Source organism: Pimephales promelas, chromosome 22, assembly GCF_988280905.1.
Source record: "Pimephales promelas chromosome 22, fPimPro1.hap1.1, whole genome shotgun sequence".
In the NCBI taxonomy this organism is placed as follows: Eukaryota; Metazoa; Chordata; class Actinopteri; order Cypriniformes; family Leuciscidae; genus Pimephales; species Pimephales promelas.
The window spans coordinates 26,575,975-26,596,201 of record NC_142790.1 but is presented as its reverse complement, the minus strand read 5'-3'; the positions used below and the strand labels follow the sequence as shown (position 1 = coordinate 26,596,201).

At 36.1% G+C, this 20,227-nt stretch overlaps 1 protein-coding gene across 2 annotated transcripts in view; it reads left to right on the top strand.

Annotated features, from left to right (window-relative positions):
• Positions 1–697: 697 nt before the first annotated feature.
• spidr (scaffold protein involved in DNA repair) overlaps positions 698–20,227 on the top strand; it is a 57,300-nt gene continuing 37,770 nt past the window's right edge. Inside the window, exons 1-6 of one of the 2 annotated variants that reach the window (XM_039684591.2) lie at positions 698–830; positions 1,344–1,499; positions 1,578–1,641; positions 2,118–2,306; positions 3,399–3,493; positions 18,611–18,834. In XM_039684591.2, coding sequence (XP_039540525.2) covers positions 822–830; positions 1,344–1,499; positions 1,578–1,641; positions 2,118–2,306; positions 3,399–3,493; positions 18,611–18,834 — 737 coding nt within the window. In that variant the 5' untranslated portion in view covers positions 698–821. Of the gene's footprint in view, positions 831–1,331; positions 1,500–1,577; positions 1,642–2,117; positions 2,307–3,398; positions 3,494–18,610; positions 18,835–20,227 lie in introns of those variants that run through there. The other variant, XM_089125546.1, reaches the window with a different exon arrangement.

Sequence of the window (20,227 nt, the reverse complement as noted above, 5' to 3'; positions counted from 1 at the left end):
TATGTACTGTTAATAATTATAAATAGACAATGTTTTTTTTTTATTTCCCTCACAGTATCTCCCCTTATGCATTCCCCAAATGTGTTGCATGTTTGCATTTTATTTGTGAATAACTTGACCTGCTTTTTACATATTTAATAAAAAAGAAGAAAAAAAACTAATTATGTTAAATGTTGTTTTTTTTATGTTTAACTTGCTGTTTTAAAACTCTGAAGATATGGATAGACTTGCACTAATAAAACCCTTTCATTTTCAAAAGGATGAAATTATTGGTTTTTATTATGATTAAGTTGCTGTTTATTTAGTGTAAAACGATTTGTTTTGTCCACTTGTAGACATGTTTTATTTAAGATCTATCAGATTATGCATACCATGCATGTATATATTTCTTATAACTCCTAAGACTCTTTTACAACAGCTGACATCACACAAATCAACATGTGTGCTATGGGAAAGGGAACTTTACTAGGTATATTTTCTTTACTAGGTATTTATTTGTCTTTATTTCTTTTCATGTGAACAAACGTCTTAAGAGAACGGAGTAGGATGTCTTTGAAAATAAAAAAACTATTCGTTCGTAATGATTATAAAAAACACTGCATCGATTTTTTACAATGTATTTATTTATTATTTTGTCATCTTTGGAGTTCTAGATGCACTATCAGTGCTGAGCCCGAGAGCGTGCAATGACTCTGATGACCGCCAGGTGTCAGTAGTGCGCAGAGTAATAAACTAAAAGAGCGGGGGAGACGGACCGAAGAAGAAACTGACTGCAGTTTTGTGAACTACATCTGTTTGAGGAAAAAATAAGTCATAACATAATGGCCAAGGTAAGCGATCAAGAAACACACTTTCTCAAACTTTGTAGTTGTTTGGGAGAACCACTTGTATGTTTTTATTCACTGTCATTCTTCCATTCGAAGTGTAACGTTATTTATCCACCGCACAACATGCAGAAGTGATAAACTCAGGAGAACTAAAAATATAAATCACAAAATTAAGCTAGAGATAGAAAAATTAAAGCGACCGATATATTAATATGCATATATATTTTCACTGGGAAATTTGGACACACTTACCTTATTCTGTATTAATATTTTCCATATTTTAGAAAAATTGTTGTCATGCCAACTTAAATAACGTACGTTGTAAATTATGCAGTGACAGAAATATCTACAAACCTATTTTCCAGTGACCTGCCTTTGTCTAAATTAACAAAATGTTAAGCAAATAAAATCAAAACCACTAACCTATTTTCCAGTGCTTTGTCTTAATTAACAAAAAAATTAAAAGTGAACAATGTATATATACCGATATTCATGTTTGTGTGAATGTGGTTTCAGCGTAAGAGAAACCTGGACATGAGGTGTGTGTTATTCCCAGACGATTTGAAGGACACTTTCAGAAAGGCGGGAAAAGCTTCTGCCAGAACATCCACACCTGCCACCAAGAGCTGGGAGAGATGCGGAGACAGTTTCCTGGACACGTCTGTCATCCAGGTGCGTTACGTAGACGTCACGTCGTGCTGTTGCTCTTCTACACAAATGCACTGAACATCATTTGTGTTTGTATTTCAGAAGCTGCAAACATCAGAGAAGAAGAGCAGAAATGCACATAATGCGGCACTGGCGTCTGTTTCTGGTAACACAACCGACTGATCAATCTATAAAGTGTGAAATTAATAGTCATTCAGAGATTTATAATTAGATGAGAAGTGCAAATATATCATCAATTAGATGTTCTGCTCCATATATTTACACTAGTATTCAATTTAGGGCTTAGTAATAGATTAAAAAAAGTTTTTTTGTTTGTATTAACTAATATTATGATGTATTATTTTAGTTTTTTTATTTGAATATATTTAAAAATGTAACTTATTCCTGTGATGAAAGCTGAATTTCACATGATCCTTCAGAAATCTTTCTAATATGCTGATTTGCTGCTCAAGAAACATTTCTGTTTATTATCAATGTTGAAATTTATGCTGCTACATGTTTTTCAGAATTATTTTATAAATAGAAAGTTCAAAAGAACAGCATTTATTGGTAATATAAATCTTTTGTAAACACTTTCAATCAATTGAATGTGTCCTTGCTGAATAAATGTATTGATTTAAGGGAAAAGAGATGCTGGCACAGATGAACCGGTGAACATTGCGTGGAGCTCCAGTGAAGAGGAAGAGGCAGACAATGATAGTCATCCTCCTCCTCGACTGACTGTCACACAGGCACCACATCGGCCCAGGGCACACAAACAACATCCTGTTGACTATAACAGGAGTCTGCGGATGTTCAGCACTGGTGTAGGTGAGAACAGAGTTGGTTTTGATGATGAATATGAATACACAAGGAGTTTAATTTTCAGGGTTTGACAATAAGTGTGGCTGGTTTGCCCAAGGTGAGTGTGACATTGTTTTGGGCCATCATGTATGCATATATTTTTGATCATGCAAGCATATTTTTGCTTTACACAATTGAAAATGTTGTGAATTTTCACAGATAAATTGCCATAATCTTCTAGGTGTTTATGGACCTGGTCGTCTTAGAGTTGCCTTCTATAATTTCTGGCTATTTTTGAAAATTATCTTTTAAAGTAAAATAAATAAATAATAATAATAGGGAAAAATATGTGATAAAAATCAAGATTTTTTTTAAATAAATTTAATCATTAGAAATCAAACATTAGAAATGTAAAATTATGATTTATAATTTTAATATTAAATATTTTTGAGTGTGTTGGGGCAGTTGGCATGTAACTACTGAACTACTATCCTGACATTACAAGCAACAAAAAAAAAATCCTTACTCTAAATCCTTAAATAAATATTAGATAGATAGATAGATATTTATTGTCATTGTATGCAATACAACGAAATTCTGTCTTCTCCAGATTTTTTTTAAGTGTAAAAATATGAACCTATATCCTCATATACATATACAAAACATACACAGGCACACACGCACACTCATACAAAGTATGAGTGTACAAATATGTGTACTCATATACATGCAAACATACACATATATTCATACATATACATGCACACACATATACACATACACTAACACATTCTGAATAAATGTGGAATCATAAAATGTACAATATCAGATGAAATCCCCCAAAAATACTATTGCTCTAGATGACAGAATTTAATAGAAGTTAGCTTGGTTGAAGTAAAGAATATATAGTTTTCTCAGTTAAAGAGTATTAAAGTTCATATTACTCAACACGTGTAGTGTGATTATTACTTGACAAGTGCTATCATGTGGAATGATGTAAAAATGTTCTCGTACAATCAAAACCTTGTGCTCTGGCTGCAGTTCTAGATGTTCAGAATATGCACCGACTTGTTATGTCATCCAGATAACACATGATATTATCTGCTGCATTTCCCACAGAGACAGATGACCTGCCCTCTATTGATTCAGACAGCGAATTAGAGGAGGATCATTCAACTTCAAAAGAGCACAGTGACTTTCTAAATCCTGTTCTGGTAAGTCAAGTTAAGTCACCTTCATTTTGATAGCCCTTTTAACAATATACATGGTTTCAAAGCAGCTTTACGGTGATAATAGGAAATTACAGTACTAGAGATTGTTTTGGCTTTACAGGAGCTCTAGAATAAAGTTATTGTCCAGCTAAAGTTAGTTTTGATTGATTGATTCACTTCCGTTACAAAGATCATTAGTTATTTACTTGGGGGCCGCAAACACGACATCGTTCTAAAAGAAAACACGGTTATAGTATGTTTTATACTTTTTCTGGCAGAAAAAAAGAAGAAAGAAGAACTTTTAAAAGAAGAACAAAAATATTTTTAAATGGGGGAAATAGGAAAATATTAAAAGACAGATTTAAGGAGAAAAATGGGACCATGTGAGATATATGAGGAAACACGTATAACATGTAACACGTATGCAAACACACAGCTCGAAAAGTAGGGGGCGCTAGGATTCCTCGGATGAGACGTCTTGAAGGAATCATCAGGGTTCTCAATGTCTCTGCTCCTTTTAGGACTGACCTTTGGCTCAAATATTTATTTGCAACCTCACTTGGTATTAGTTTATTAATATTTGGCATTTTGTGTTACTCAAGTCATCTGATTATAAGATCAAGTGTGGCTTAGCGTCATATTATTTTCCAAAACAACATGACGCATGAAATAAAATAACAATAAGACATTCGTTTAATGTAATTAATGCTTATCTAACTCAGATCTGTTGTTTTGCCAGTGCACACAATGTGTCTAATTTCCACTATGCATCTTATAATGGTATATCATGACCTGGTTTCACAGACAGGGCTTAGATTAAGCCTCGATTAGGATTTAGTACAATTAGGGCATTTACTGAAAACATCACTGAGACTAAACATAAACAGTAACACATTTTAAGATATTTCAGTGCAAGTTGCTTTTAGTTAAAACAGCTCTAGGATAGGCTTAAGCCTTGTCTGTGAAACCGGCCATATGTGTAGTAGTACATATTATCTGAAAGCCGAAGTAGTCTTTGCTGAGATGTCTTAGACATGCTAAATGAAATAAAGCTATTAAAATGAATTATCTTTAGTTAAGATTAGATTTAGATTAGAAATATACACATCATCATTAATAGTGCATTATGAACTGTGAGTTATGAACTGAGAATGTAAATTAGATGAGGCAATGAAGGTAGGTTAGGAAGTTAATAATTATCTGCCTAGCTTAACACTAATTACTATTAGCCAGACCCTTAAAAACGATGAATGAAAAACCTGTCATCATTTACTCACCCTCATATGGCTTTCGTGGACAATGTCTCTGTATTCGAAGAATGTTACTGCTTTTGTCTTTATAAAGAAAGTCAATGGGGTCCAAAACATCAGTGGATCCCTTTGACTTTTGTATGGACAAAAGCATTTGAAAAATTCTTCCAAGTATCCAAATTCTTTTGTGTTCAAGTCATCCAGTTTTGGAATGACAAAATAGTGTGAGTGGATGATGAATTTTAATTTTGGGATACACCATTTCAAATATATCCTGATTTAATGCTTTAGAACAGGAATGTTATTCCCAACATCTGTGTCATCAGCAATGATGTCATGAAGTAGTCTACCTTATGCTAGTGATCTTTGACCAAGATTATCATAATTCATCATGTTCCCAGTAATCGTGAATTGCACCATTATGACATGAACAGCAATTCAGTACAGACTGTGCTGGCTATATAGTTCCTTATATCTCGCCAGATATGACTGTAAAGTGCTTTGGGTGAATACTAGAGCATAGTAAAGTGCTAATTAAATGAATCATTCATTCATTCATTCATTCTTCTGCTTCCTGGAAGAGCAGTGGTTGGCAAGTTTGTCATGTTAAAGAGATGTTATCCAGCACTGTGTAAACACAGTTATGAAATGACTGATTCATAGTTTTTAAGGCATCACAACACACAACGGATAAAAAAAAACCTTACCCTAATAATAAATAGATTTATTTCAAAATGAATTACATTTAAAACATAATATAAAATATTGTTATTAAAAAATAATGATATAAATAATTCAGTAATTAATAATTCAATATTAAATATTACTCTCAGCAATTCACTGTAAAAAAAACCAATCAGATTGCAATTGTTTCAAATCATGTTTATCTTTGTGAGCGAACCCGAATTTAATGTATTTCATGAAATAATATTTTCTTTTAACCTTGTGTGGTTTTGTTTATGGTTTTTGAGGATGAGGATGTCACTGAACCGGTCCATTCTGTCATCTGCATTATTTATCTATCATTACCAAATGACAGGTGAATTTGTGCCGAAATGCCAGAGTTTGATTGAAAGCCTTTGACGTCAACAACATGGGAAGAATTATGTGCATTTAAAGGAGTAGTTCACTTTTAAAAACACTTTTGTTGATAATTTACTCACCCCCATGTCATCCAAGATGTCCATGTCTTTTTTTTCTTCAGTCGAAAAGAAATTAAGGTTTTTGATGAAAACATTTCAGGATTTTTCTCCATATAATAGATTTCAATGGGAACCAAACGGTTCAAGGTCCAAAAGACAGTATCATTGAAAACTGCAAACTGTTCAAAGGGCTTTAAACGATGAATAAGGGTCTTATCAAGCAAAAAGATCGCTCATTTAAAAAAAAAATAACAAAGTTTGAGTTTTATAAGCTAAAATGGTCGCCTTGCTCTGTTCTGTGATGAGCGTTCGTGACTCTCCTGTTCGAACTTGTTTATCAAAATGAACGAATCTTTTTTCGTGAGCGATCGTTTAAATGAGTGATCGTTTCGCTTGATAAGACCCTTATTCATCGTCTGGAATCGTTTAAAGCCCTGTTTGCAGTTTGCACTGAAACTCTCTTTTGGACCTTGAACCGTTTGGTTCCCATTGAAGTCCATTATATGGAGAAAAATCCTGGAATGTTTTCATCAAAAACCTTAATTTCTTTTCGACTGAAGAAAGAAAGACATGAACATCTTGGATGACATGGGGGTGAGTAAATTATCAGCAAAAGTTTTTTTTAAAAGTGAATTACTCCTTTAACGTTGTTTTTTTTAGGGCCCAAGCCCTGAAAGGGCGAAGGCCCTATTGTTTTCCTTGGGATTATTTTTCTTTACTATTATTATTATTATAATAATTATTATTTTACTACCCTTTGGGCACTTTTGGGGCCCTTAACGTGCTCGAAAACTCTTGAAACTTTGCACACGGGTCAGAACCCGCGGCCATCAGAGCCGGGCTGAAGATGGTACCCGGGCGTGGCAGGGCAGCTCGTCAGCGCCCCCTGGAACGGGGTCCGAACACTTGGTCCATAACTCAAACACGCTTGTATGTAATAATATGAAACTCGGTACACACGTTGATCTCATCGTTTCATCTATACCTCGCGCTCTTACTTTTTACCCCAGCCCAACAGGAATTTGGCTATTGAGGTTTGTTTGTAAAACGCTCGCAATGGAATGTCAAATACTCCTCCTAGAGCTTTGATCCACATTCGACGAAACTCGGTCAGCGTGAAGTCAAGACATTGAGGATGAAAGTTTGCGAGGGGATTTTTTATATCTCGAACGGTTTGTCCGTGGCGAGGAAACGAAATCATGGCGAGAAACATGGAACAGGATGTGTGTTATAACTTCAGCATACATTAACTGATCTTGATGAAACTTCAGCAGTGTGTTCGCTGTAAGAGACCGATCACATGGATGTGACTATTGTGAGTCAAAGTTATAGCGCCACCAACTGGCAGCAGGAAGTGTGTCACTTTCAAAATGCTTAGATATCACCCTTTTATTTTTACCCGATTTGCTTCAAACTTCATATGTATAATGTAAACATACGGCAGATGTAGACCTGTGAATGGATTCTTGATATCTTTGAAACTGTTGCCGTGGCGACGCATCAAACTTTACCCTTCTTTTAGGATGCTTTTAGGATGCTTTTGAGACCCTTAGCATGCTTCAAATTGCATGAAACTCGACAGACACATCACATTTATTAGCCAGTAGACATGTGCAAAGTTGCAGAAACGGGCGTGGTGAGGGCTCAGTAGCGCCACCTTTTGACAAAAGTGGGGTGGTTAGTTTTAACTAGAGTTACAAAAATTGGTATGTATATTGTACTCCTCGAGCCGGACAACTTTTTAATTGACACTTATTAGCTAGGACCCACAGAAACTCAGATATTTTTGTTTGAATATGGCCACTCTGAGCCTTTGGCTGGCTGGCTGGCTGTCTGTGTGTGTGTGTGTGTGTGCAGGGGGAGGGGGCTTAACCATTTCACTGCTGTGTGTATGACCTGCATAAAGAAAATACATTTCTCAAGCCTGGTATTTTTTAAATAAGTTTTTATTTTTATTTTTTATAAGTAAAGGCATATAACTAGTTTAATTGTAGTGAATTGACAATAGTTTTATATAATTAGTTTATTAATCAGATTAACTTGGTCAATAAACTTGGTCTGAAAATTTGGTCCATAAATTAAACACACTTGCATGTAATAATATGAAACTTGGTACACATATAGATCTCATCGTTTCATATATACTTCACACTCTTACTTTTTACCCCAGCCCAACAGGAAGTTGGCTATTTAGGGTTGTGTTTAAAACACATGCAATGTAATTTAAATTATTGCTCCTAGAGCACTGAACCAAATTCGACGAAACTCGATCAGCGTGAAGTCAAGACATTAAGGATGAAAAAGTGCCACGGGATTTTTGATATCTCGAACGGTTTGGCCGTGGCGAGGAAACGAAATTATGGCGAGAAACATGGAACAGGATGTGTGTTATAACTTCAGCATACATTAACTGATCTTGATGAAACTTCAGCAGTGTTTTCGCTGTAAGAGACCGATCACATGGATGTGACTATTGTGAGTCAAAGTTATAGCGCCACCAACTGGCAGCAGGAAGTGTGTCACTTTCAAAATGCCGTGGCAACGAAACAAACTTTAACATTATTTTTTGATGCTTTTGGGACTCTTAGCTTGCTTGAAATTGCTTGAAACTCAACAGATACATCACATTTATTAGCCAATAGACATGTGCAACTATGGCAAAAGATTAAAGTAATGTCAAAAAAGTAAACACTAAAAGCCTCATATCTTCTAAAAATGTAATTATACATCATTTGTTTCTAAATTAAATTATACAAATATTATAACTTGGTCTTGCTCAATCTGAGCCTGCTGTCTTTGCCTGTCTGTGTATGTGTGTGTGTTTGTAGGGGGAGGGGTATTAACCATTTCACTCCTGTGTGTATGGCCTGCATAAAAAATAAATGCCTTAAGCCTGGTATTTTTTTAAATAAGTTTTTTATTTTTTTATAAGTAAAGGCATATAACCAGTTTAATTGTAGTGCATTAATAGTTTTATATAATTAGTTTATTAATTAAATTAACTTGGTCCATAAACTTGATCTGAAAATTTGGTCCATAAATCAAACACACTTGCATGTAATAATATGACTTGAGTGTTAATCACATCATGTTTTCAGTTTGAATATAAAATATATAAATTATGTAAAAAAAAATAAAGTTGATCCAGCTGGAGCGCAGGCTGAGAATAGCGCTGTCATGACTGGATCAGAGATCATCAGTCATGCCTTCTCATACCTTACGCGCACACCACGCCCACTTACATCAGATCACATCAACATGTCAGCCGGAGGGATAACGAGGGTCGTCGTCGCTTTTGGATTCAAGAATTTCTTACAACAAGATGGCAAAAGAACAGCGCTTTGCAAGACATGCAACGTTAAGATCGACAGTCAGATGACAACCTCCAATTTCGTCCGTCATTTGAAGAGCCATATTCTGCCCAGTAAGTGCTTGTCAATTTGTTAATGTTTTCTGGTTAGCTCGTTCGTAGTTAGCTAGCTAATGTAAGTTAAAGGAGAACTCCGGCGCAAAATTACACATTGTTACCTAGTCAACCGTTATCTGAGATTTGTTTTCATGACTGCCGAATGTAAATAGTTTTATCTATAAAAACAGTTTAGCCTATAAGTGACGTCCGACATTCTGCATATTGTGTTATTTTGTTAAGCCCCACTAAAGGCATAAAAAACTGTAAAGCACAATCAAGTTTTCACACTATATTCCAAGACTTCTAAAGTCATTCAATAGCTTAATGTGTGGTAAAATTAATATTTTAGTCTCTAAGTTAAAGTTAACGGAAAGTCATCTCGCCTCAGTCATTCTCCATGCATCAGCATTAGCGCGTCGCGTTCGGTTGCGACAGTAACACGACGACACTCTCTTCAAGATCAATGTTCCCAATATTATACTTTCTTTGTAGATAAGGCATAAAGGTCTATGATTTGCATAAAATGACTATCTTGCTGGAGTGGAGTTTATTGCCCTTTAGAATACACTAAGCATTAGTGCTGCACGATTAATTATATCGCAGTCGTAATAGCGATCTCAAACCTATGCAATTATATAACGCAAAATGCCGCGATTTTAAATGAAATAAACAAAGTAGGGCTATTAGCGCAGCATCTCTTCTTTTTTGTCATCCTTTGACTAGTGTTACAAGATCCCCCTCTTATTGGTTCAAATGCCTTTTCGCATTTTGCACGACAAGAAGTGAAAAGCTGCCTGTGAGTGCCCTAGATTAGAATAGATGAGACTCGCATAATGCGCATGCACTGACCGTGTGCCAGCCCAGAATAAACAGTTCTCTTTCGAGCTTGAACGAACAATAGCAGACACAATTATGCCAAAATGTGAGAGTTGTGAGTTGTGCTATGAGGCGCGTGTGAGATCCCTCGGCAACGGGTGCTCTTAAAGGGCCAGCAGCGAATAAAGCGTTCTTTCAGTAAAGTTAAAAGAACAAAGGGAAATTAGAAAATTACTCACTGATCTTGAGTAAAGAACTTTTGTAGCTTTAATAAGGATTATTATATATATAATTTATGATTCAGGCAGCGCAGACTGTTTGATAACTTTATTCAATTTCTGTACCTGTTAAGACAGGAAGGGCACAGGTAAATATGTTTTTTATTATGGGTTTATGTGGGGATTGTTTGAAGTTCACTTAATTTAAAAGCTGTTATATATTTTTTTTAAGCCTAATAATTTTTTAAAAAGTTGATGGCTTTCAATTGATGGAATCACTGTAATGTTGGTTTGGTTGATGGTTTATTGATCATTATAGGTGTTATCAATCATTTATTGTTGTTGTTGTTTTTAGTTTGAGTTGAGAAATAAACATTAATCTGTGTGTGCATTTTACTTTAGAACCAAGCAAGTTGGACTCATGAAACCATTTTATTATATCGGAGTCGCAAATCGCAATTGCAATATTGGCTCAATAATGGCAATATGACATTTTCCCAAATCGTGCAGCCCTACTAAGCATAGATTATAGATACCATCCCTTCGCTATGTTCTTTTCAATGTGAAGCGTTGCGTGCTGTGACTTGGTGTTGCTTCAAGTGCATCGTTCTGCACACGGGATGCGCATGATTGCTTATAATACTTTGGGGAGACAAGGGGGCGTGGCCTAAGGGAATATCACTCGTGATGTTAAGTGATGTTACCCCGCCATCGCTGATACAACCTTTAGCAGTCATGTTTTTGCTTCTTGAGAGAGAGAGAAAGTGTGTGTGTGTGAGCAGTGGCGGTTCTAGGCGGGGGCCTGGGGGGGCCAGTGCCCCTGCGACAACAAGCTTGGACCCCCTTGTGGCCCCCCTAAATGTGGAGTCAGTGTGAAATATTTTTTTTATAGTGTGTCACGCATTGAGCATGACAGTCACTCGTTTCAGTCTTTTGTCTCACACTCCCGTCACACATTGTATTTCTCATGCGGAAAAACTTAATAATATATTTAATATACGCAATTTCTCTGGCCGCGCCGCTCTCACGTGAGAATCAAGCGCGTCTCGCCTGGAGTTCAGCAGTCGACCCTGCTACGCATCAGCCAATCAAAAAAAGAGAAGTGCTACTTAATAGCCAATCAGAAAAGGGCACTATTGTATCTGGGTAAAATTTAACGCAACAACCAATGAAAAAAAGCATATCCTGGAATTGTTCATATGATTCTGTTACAACATCTTCCGAAAGTTTCTTCACCCGTCCCACAGATGAAACTAATCACTGGAGCTCCGAACATCACTTGGAGCACGGAGTAAGTCATGATCTCCTGTTTTAATGTTACAACAAATTCACAACTTGTTTGACAAAAACTATGACAACTTGACTGATGTAAGATGAATCTTTCCCGTAGCGTAAGCTAGCTTACGCAATGCTCGTTCCCTCATCTAGAGAGAACCGAGGTTACGTTAGGTAATCGATTCGTTTCCCATTTAATTAGTATCAGTCTGTAACTTAGACAACAGTTTTACAGCCTGTTCACTGACAACACCTGCTCAGAACAAGTAGTCTAGGCCTAGTCATCTTATTACACGAATCACGATGACTGACATATTGTCACATTATAAACATCTCTCTCTCCAAATAGGCTTAATAATTTTATTAGCACTAGATAAATTAAAGTGTATTGCATAGTCGATATTATAGGTCACTTTTAAAATCATGTCATATTTTATAATTATATCCTGGCCAAGGATGCATTAATTATTGCTTCTGTCTTTCAAAGATGTCAGGAAAAAAACAATTATAAAAAAGCTCATTCACCCTGAGAGGAAAGCCCCCTAAAAAGGCCAGTTTAGAGGATAATTTGCTGATCTTTTTGCAAAAAAAAAAAAAAAAACCCACAAAAATCGTAGATTAATTTGTAAAAATTATATATATATATATATATATATATATATATATATATATATATATATATATACATACTGTATATTCAATGTAAAAAAATAAAATGGAAATTCAAATACAGACTGATATATGTAATGCAAATGTAAAAATATAATGCAAATGCAAATTGTTGGATAATTATAAACATGGTATTTTGCTTATTTATGCATTCAGTGCAGTGCAGAAAATGATAAGGTCTAAATGTAACTGGCCCCTCTAACAGTACAACTGGCCCCAGCTTGGCCCCCCCAGTTGAAATGGTCTAGAACCGCCACTGTGTGTGTGTGTGAGAGAGAGAGAGAGAGAGAGAGAGAGAGAGAGAGAGAGAGAGAGAGGAGAAATGTAACAAAGTTTAATATTGTTTGTAAACTGTGTTTGAGAGAGAGGAAGGTGTTCAGAGAGTCTGTAGGATGTTAAGCTGTTATTTGTTTTATGGACTCAATGTTGAAAATTTAAAACATTTCAAACACACTGTTGGCAGAAGTGAAAAATAAATAATTTTATGAAGTTACAATTTAGTTTGATTCCATGGTGTATTTTACTGAACATGAGTATTTACAATGCAAATTATTGTAATTTACTGGCAAATACTTATCTTGTCTTTTCATTTTATTAAGATCAGATTCTGCATGTAAAATTAAAATAATAAGGTGACTTGACTTGCACTTGACTTAACCTACTACAAGACTTGACTTGACTTGACATAGCCTGTGACTTGACTTGACTTGCCCCCCCCCAAAAAAATACTTGGGACTTACTTGAGACTTGACGGTTAAGACTTGAGACTTACTTGAGACTTGCGTGACCTGCGCCCATCTCTGCTCTAAGTTTTAAGACAGTTCAAATGGAAGTTGGGAATTATGTGTTGTTTGAATAAATCTCCTAGGAGAAATACATCAAATTACAACGCATGTGTTTACCAATCACCACCATACTCGGTGTGCATGAAGTCAAGACATTGAGGATGCTCAATTCCGGACGGATTTTTGATATCTCGAACGGTTTGGCCGTGGCGAGGAAAATAATTTTATGACTAAAAAAGGACACATAAAATGTGTTAACTTTGCTCGTTTTACCTACAGTTACAAAACATGCCACGTATATTGTTCTTGTCAAGCCGATCAACTTTCTAATTAACAGTAAGAAGCTCAGACCAAAAGAAAGTCAGATATTGCAGTTTGGATGTGTATCTTGTCTCTATCAGTGTCTGTATGGGGAAGAGGGAGGGGGGGGGGGGGGGGTTGCTGGTGTCTGCGTTTATGTGTGTGTGTGTGTGGCTGACTGTAGATTTTTTCTGCAAGTCCTTATCTTTTTGCATAACAATTTTGTATTTTTTTAAATGACAAAATATGCATATAACCCTAATCTTTTAAATGTATAGTTTGCTTTAAATAAAAGTAAGATAAATTGGTAAACTACAAATTGGTAATTGAAGCTGAATGAATTTAAAATTAATGTGCTATATTTCAATACATTTGCTTTCCTTAATATTGTAAAACACTAACCTCATTTATATGTGTGTGTGTGTGTGTGTGTGTTTGTATGTATATATATTTTGCAAAGCCCTCACTGATGCAAGCTCTTCTGCACACTTCTCTTCGACAGTCAATGCGGAGGTTAAGTTTTTGCACGTCGTGCAGAATAACCCTCTTTATATATATATATATATATATATATATATATATATATATACTTAAAAAAGCGGGGGTTAAGTTTTTGCACGTCGTGCAGAATAACACTAAAGGCACCATATATATACTTAAAAGTGGGGTTGTTAGTTTTATCTACAGTTACAAAAATCGGTATATACATTGTACTCCTCAAGCCGTACAACTTTCTAATACATAGTCATTAGCTCAGACCAAGAGGAAGTCAGATATTTTGGTCTGAATATGGTGAGCCTCTCTCTGAGCCTACGTCCCTGTATGGCAAGCCCTTTTAACATTTAAAAGCTAAGTTTGCCTGTCCGGAATTAACATTGTAGATATCAACAAAGTCTTTCTGTCTAGTCGTTACACTTTGGATAGTTTGTATTATCATTTAAGATATCTGTAACATAATTGTGACTAGTCGAAATGACAGAGTATGGCAAGCCGTTTTAACATTTAATCATGAAAGGGCCAAAGCCTTCGGCACCGCCACCCGGGTGCCTTTAGGTAACTAAAGGAACCGGGGTTGCGGTGCCTCCGGCTTGGGCCCGCCATCGCTGCTCGCAGCTATATTTTATGTTTTTTTCTGCTGATCAGAACAGACCAGTTTCAATCACAATAACTAATGTAAAACATATTTTAAACACGATTTTTGATTTTCAAAAAAGGGTGTGAATGAATGATGCTGAAACATCTTTCTTAAACATCTGTCAGCCTTGGACTCATCCAAATCACAGCTATGTTTAGCACTTACTCCCATGCCTCCTTTTAATAGTGTCTTTTAAATCAGCCCCGCTTCCTGGATTCAAGATTGAAACCATTTGTTTAAAAAAAACAAAAAACGGATTGTTTACTTGCTCGGCTTTCACAGGAAAATCGTTGTGGGTCCATTTACAGGAAGAGTGGAGAAAACAGACTTGCGTCTAGACGTAATGTGTGCATTGCACGTTCATTTTGTTGCTTAATTTCTCAATTTACTACACCTTTGTTTCTACCCATATTTGCAATTGCAAATCAATCTCGTACGTCCTTGGCACCGACACGCTCTTCTGTGGCCTGGCATCCCAGTCCGTTCAGCTCCGTGATCGTCCTGTTCCCGCTGGTTTGGGAACTGCCCCTATATGACGTATCTGGAGTGATAGAATTGATAGAGCGAAAAGTTTGTGTACTCCTCCATTCATTTTGAGCCATTGCAGGGTGAACACATTTTTGAGCCCGGGCCAGGAACATAGTGTACTGCAGAGAGAGAGAGACAGAGAGCGCGTGTAGTGCACTGTTCGCTGGCAGGCTGCCCTCCAGGGTCAAGTTGATTCAAATAAAAGAGTGTGTAGGCTGTTTGGCGGGCTGGAATGCGCTTCGTGTCTCCACATGATAAGGAGGCAGCCTTTTTTTTTTTTTTTTTTTCATGAGAAAACCAGTTTGTGACAATCCAGCCACACAAGCACACTCACACACACAAAACCCCTCCCATTCCCTCACATCTGCCTTTTACGACCTGTCATAAGGTAAATGACTCGTATATCACATATCATCAGGTCTCATGAAGGCCCTGGTCATATCTTCAGGTCTATCTTTGGAATTTATCTTCTCTGTCTTTGTCTATTGTTTGTTTGAGGGTGTGTGCTTCGTCAGGGCTGGATGTCCCTCGTCACATCTCTCAGATTGTCTTGTAGATTTTCCCATAATGCATTTGGAATCAATTCTTTAATTTTCACAAAGGGCTGTAGAATTTGCTTGAGTCCACACCAGTTACACCTGACCACTTCATGCGTTCTCTCTGATCGGATAGCTTTGATTTCCCAGAGCGTGGGAAAAATGCATATATACAGTATGTGTTCCTCTGAACTGTCTGTGGAAATTTACTTACAAATAAATAAATACTGCTGTTCAAAAGTTCAGTATGGTTTTTAATGTTTTTAAAATAAGTATTTTCTGCTCACCAAGGCTGCATTTATTTGATTAAAAATATATTATGATAATTTAAATAACTGCTTTCTTTAATTTATTCCTGTGATCAAAGCTGAATTTTTAACATCATTACTCCAAAAAATGCTGGGTTGTTTTAACCCAATTTTGGGTAAAATGTGGACCAACCCAGCAATTGGGTTAAAAATGTAATTTAAAAATATAACCCAATGGCTGGGTTTGTCCATATTTTACCCAAATTTGGGTTAAAACAACCCAGCATTTTTTAGAGTGTCAGTTTCACATGATACTTCACAAATCACTCTAATATGCTGATGTGATCCTCGAAAACATTCATTATTATTATTAATGTTCAAAATGTTAATTAATAAAGGGATATCTCACTTTGAAATTAATTTTTGGTATGTTTTAATTAGCATACATAAGGGCATCCAAGATGTAGGTGTCTTTGTTCCCGCAGTAGTTTCACTTTTGATATTTTTAGGTCAAACCGTTCGTGTCTGTCAGTCATATAATGGAGGTCTATGGTCACCACCTCAAAGAGCATGCACAGAGAAGTCCAAATTAAACATGATTTAATGACTCGTAAATGTAAGTACGCATTGATGGCCTAAGACACGAAACGAGCGGTTTGTGTAAGAAAACAAACAGTATTTATATCGTTTTTACCCATCCCTCCAAAAGTAATTCCCACTGTGACCCCAAACTTTTGAACGGCAGTCTCTACAATGTTACAAAAGCTTTCTGTTTCAGATAAATGCTGTTCTTTTGAACTTTATATGAATATACTGTTTAGGTTCAGTCTTTCTATTATGGTATTATGGTCTCTAGTTCATCTTTGAATGTAAGTATATGACATTTTATGCCTGTTTTGTCGCCGCTTTATTATTTATTAGAAGAAACCCTTAACCCTATGTATGAGCAATAATAATAACAGTGAATCTTTCCTTAGCAAACACCAGTGATTTTAGATTTAGTAACTAAAAGGCGAGTGTCGTACGTAGGACGAATGGGTAGGAGTTGCGTGTGGATTCAGAGTTCAGTGGCAGTACTTAGGAATAGTGATTGAAAGCCTTTTCCAGAGGCCAGAGGCTGAAATGAATGCCGTGCTGGATCGGCAGACGCTTCGGGCCCTTGGGAATTACCGCATGTGCAGCAGGATAGATTTAATGGGAGATCACTTAGTTCTTGTTGTGTTTTGCGTCCCACCTTTGCCCTTCTCTCTTATTTTCTTCCCTGGCATCCATGTGAAATGTGAATTTGAATGATGATTGTGTTGTACAAGGTACTGGTTTGTACATATTCAGATTTTTGGCTTTAGTTTTGGTGGCCCTCATCCATCTGTAATGACTTGTTTTTGTTCATGTTTAAGGCTCAACTTAATACTGTGTTGGCTTTCACATCCCAGCATGATGTTTTGTGTGTGTGTGAATAAGATTAAAAAGAAAACACAGGCTGCCATTTTGTAACACCTGTTTAGTCCATAATTTTCACTTTGACACCATGGCGGCAGCCTGTCAGGCGGCGTCATTCAGGTACCATAATTTGTGTAATTGTGAACCAAGAGTTTGATTGATGAGAGTTTCAAGAGATTGAACACTAAGAGTTTTTGGAAACTTTCAATCACAATATTATGTCAATGTTATTAAGGCTCGCAATCCTGAAATCAGTTCCTCTGTGTCTGTGGGTTTACTGGTGCGACTTTAATGTTCATTTTATTGTCAAACATTAAAGGGATAGTTCATCCAAAAATGAAAATGTTGTCATTATTTACTCACCGTCAAGGTTTTTCAAACCTGTATGAATGTTATATTATTCTTTTTCCATACTTTGGAGTTCAATGCACTCTCAGAAAAAAAGGTACAAAAGCTGTCACTGGGGCTGTACCTTTTCAAAAGGTAAACTTTTGTCCATTTTAGGTGTTAATATGTACATTTTTGGTGCTGATATGTACATTTTAGGTGCTAATAAGTACATTTTAGGTGTTAATATGTACATTTTAAGTGTTAATATGTACATTTTAAGTGTTAATATGTACATTTTAGGTGCTAATATGTGCATTTTAGGTGCTAATATGTACATTTTAGGTGCTAATATGTGCATTTTAGGTGCTGATATGCACATTTTGATTTTAAGTGTTAATATGTACATTTCAGGAGCTAATATGTCCATTTTAGGTGCTAATATGTACCACTAAGGTACCAATACGCAGCCTTTGGGTACAAAAGTGTACCTTTTGAAAAGGTGCAGCCTCAGTGACAGCTTTTGTACCTTTTTTTCTGAGAGTGTGGGGTCTCTCTGGTTGCCGACATTCTTCAAAATGTCTTCGTTTGTTTTCAGCAGAAGAAAGACATTCATACAGGTTTGGAACAACTTAACGGTGAGTAAATGATAAAACTATCCCTTTAAGGAAGATCTGTATGAGGCAGACGTCACATGTCTTCAAGTTCCAGGACTATTCAACCTTGAGCTATGATGCTCATGTGGATTGTGCAGGTTTCAATCTGACAATTGTTTGTCATGTATCATATTCCATATCTCTCCCCAAATAATTTATTTTCTAATGAAAGTATTAAAAAGTATTAAAATGTCCTTTCATGCTTGTGATGGAGTGACTTTGGAGTAGTGTTAAGTATTACTATTTTTATAGTATTTATTCATGTTTTGAGCTAGGGTTTATATTATCAGTTTTCATATTATTAGTACTTTTTTTTACATGCTTTTGTCATTTTAATTAAATAAAAGCATCTGTAAAATGACTGAAAACGACCTTCTCTGTTTTAGCCACCAGCTGAGATTTCAGACTACTCATCTTACGACGACAGTGATGAAGATCCAGAAGAAAGCAGAGCAGACTCTTTCCCTCTCGACCCAGCCGAAACCAGCAAGCAGTCGGTCAGCGAGTGGGTTCGATCCGCTCAGGCCATTCTTCGGACACCTCAGAAACAAATCACCAAGAGCGCCAAGACCCCAGAGGACTCGAGCAAAAAGAGGAGGAGATTTGAAAGGTATGATCTATGGTGCTTGGATCTTGATGTTCATTTCAGTGCAACCCTGTGCAAGATGAACTTAAATTATGAGTTCAGTGACTGGCTTTATGATTAGGATTTATCGCCTTAACTGAAAGTAATCCTTCACACTGCTATTCATTCTTACTGGGCTTTTTTCAATCCCCAATGTTTGACGTCAAGTTCACAACCCGAAAATTTATATCAGTGCAAACACACCGAATACAAAAGAGTTCAAAGTCTAGCAGAAGCCGTTTAATAATACATCCACACCCTTACCGTAAAAACCCGGTCAGTTTGGTTTTTGATTGGCTATCGAGGAGCGGTTTCTTTACACATTTGTATCACCTTATTTAATTTACCAGAACACTTCCTCCTACTCGCATAAGATCCGAATGCATAATACTTTGGCCCTTTTTTCTTCTATTACTCAGTAGTCGCTTTCTATATTGAGTGCTTCTGATGACATATTTACCATAAATGAGTCGTTTGTCCGATTTTATGAATGGGAAAGGAGGGACATGTAGAGTTTGTCCCCTCACGGGGGAGCTGTGTCTCTTTTTGGCTCTTGTTAGTCAATACATCCTTCTGCTGACCCTCAGTCCCTTCTGTGGTCAGGCACAGGATAAGTTCCCCCCTGCCATGTGTTAATTTGGCTTTTCATGTTTTATCATGTTTTCATATGACTACACATATAAAGATTTTAGCATGCATATTAACTAGCACCCACTTAGCATACATAAAAACTATAAAAAATGAACACATCATAAAGATATTGAAGCAAAGTGCAAGCAAGAATGGAGCTCATCCTTTAGTTTAAATTTAAGCCACGTTTTATGAAAGACAATGTTTTATAATTAATATGGATACATTTTCAGTGTGACATGTATATATAGATTTTCGTGAATATAGATTTGATTGGTTTTTCTCTATGATTTATTCTCCGTTTGATTCTGTTATGTTTTGATTCAGATTGATTTTAAATTGAGTTAATTCTATGGCATTGGTTTCAATTGATTCTCTATGACTCATGCTATGCGATTGATTCTAGTTGATTCATTCTCATTGATTCATTCTATAGAAATGATTCTTGTTCTTTCTTTATTATTAATTTTATTGATTGATATCATGGAATTTTATCTAACTCATTCTCTAAATCTAAGTCTATGGGAATGAATCTTTAACATTCATTCTGCAGGATTCTTATTCCATGTGATTGATTTTATATGAATAATTCCAAGTGGCTGATTCTATGTGATACACCCTATGTTTGATTCTCCGTCTTTGATTCTATAGAATTGATTCAAGTTGATTCTCTTTATGGAATTGATTCAATGAGATTTATTCTAGTTTATTCTCTATGACTCATGCTATGTGATTGATTCTAGTTGAT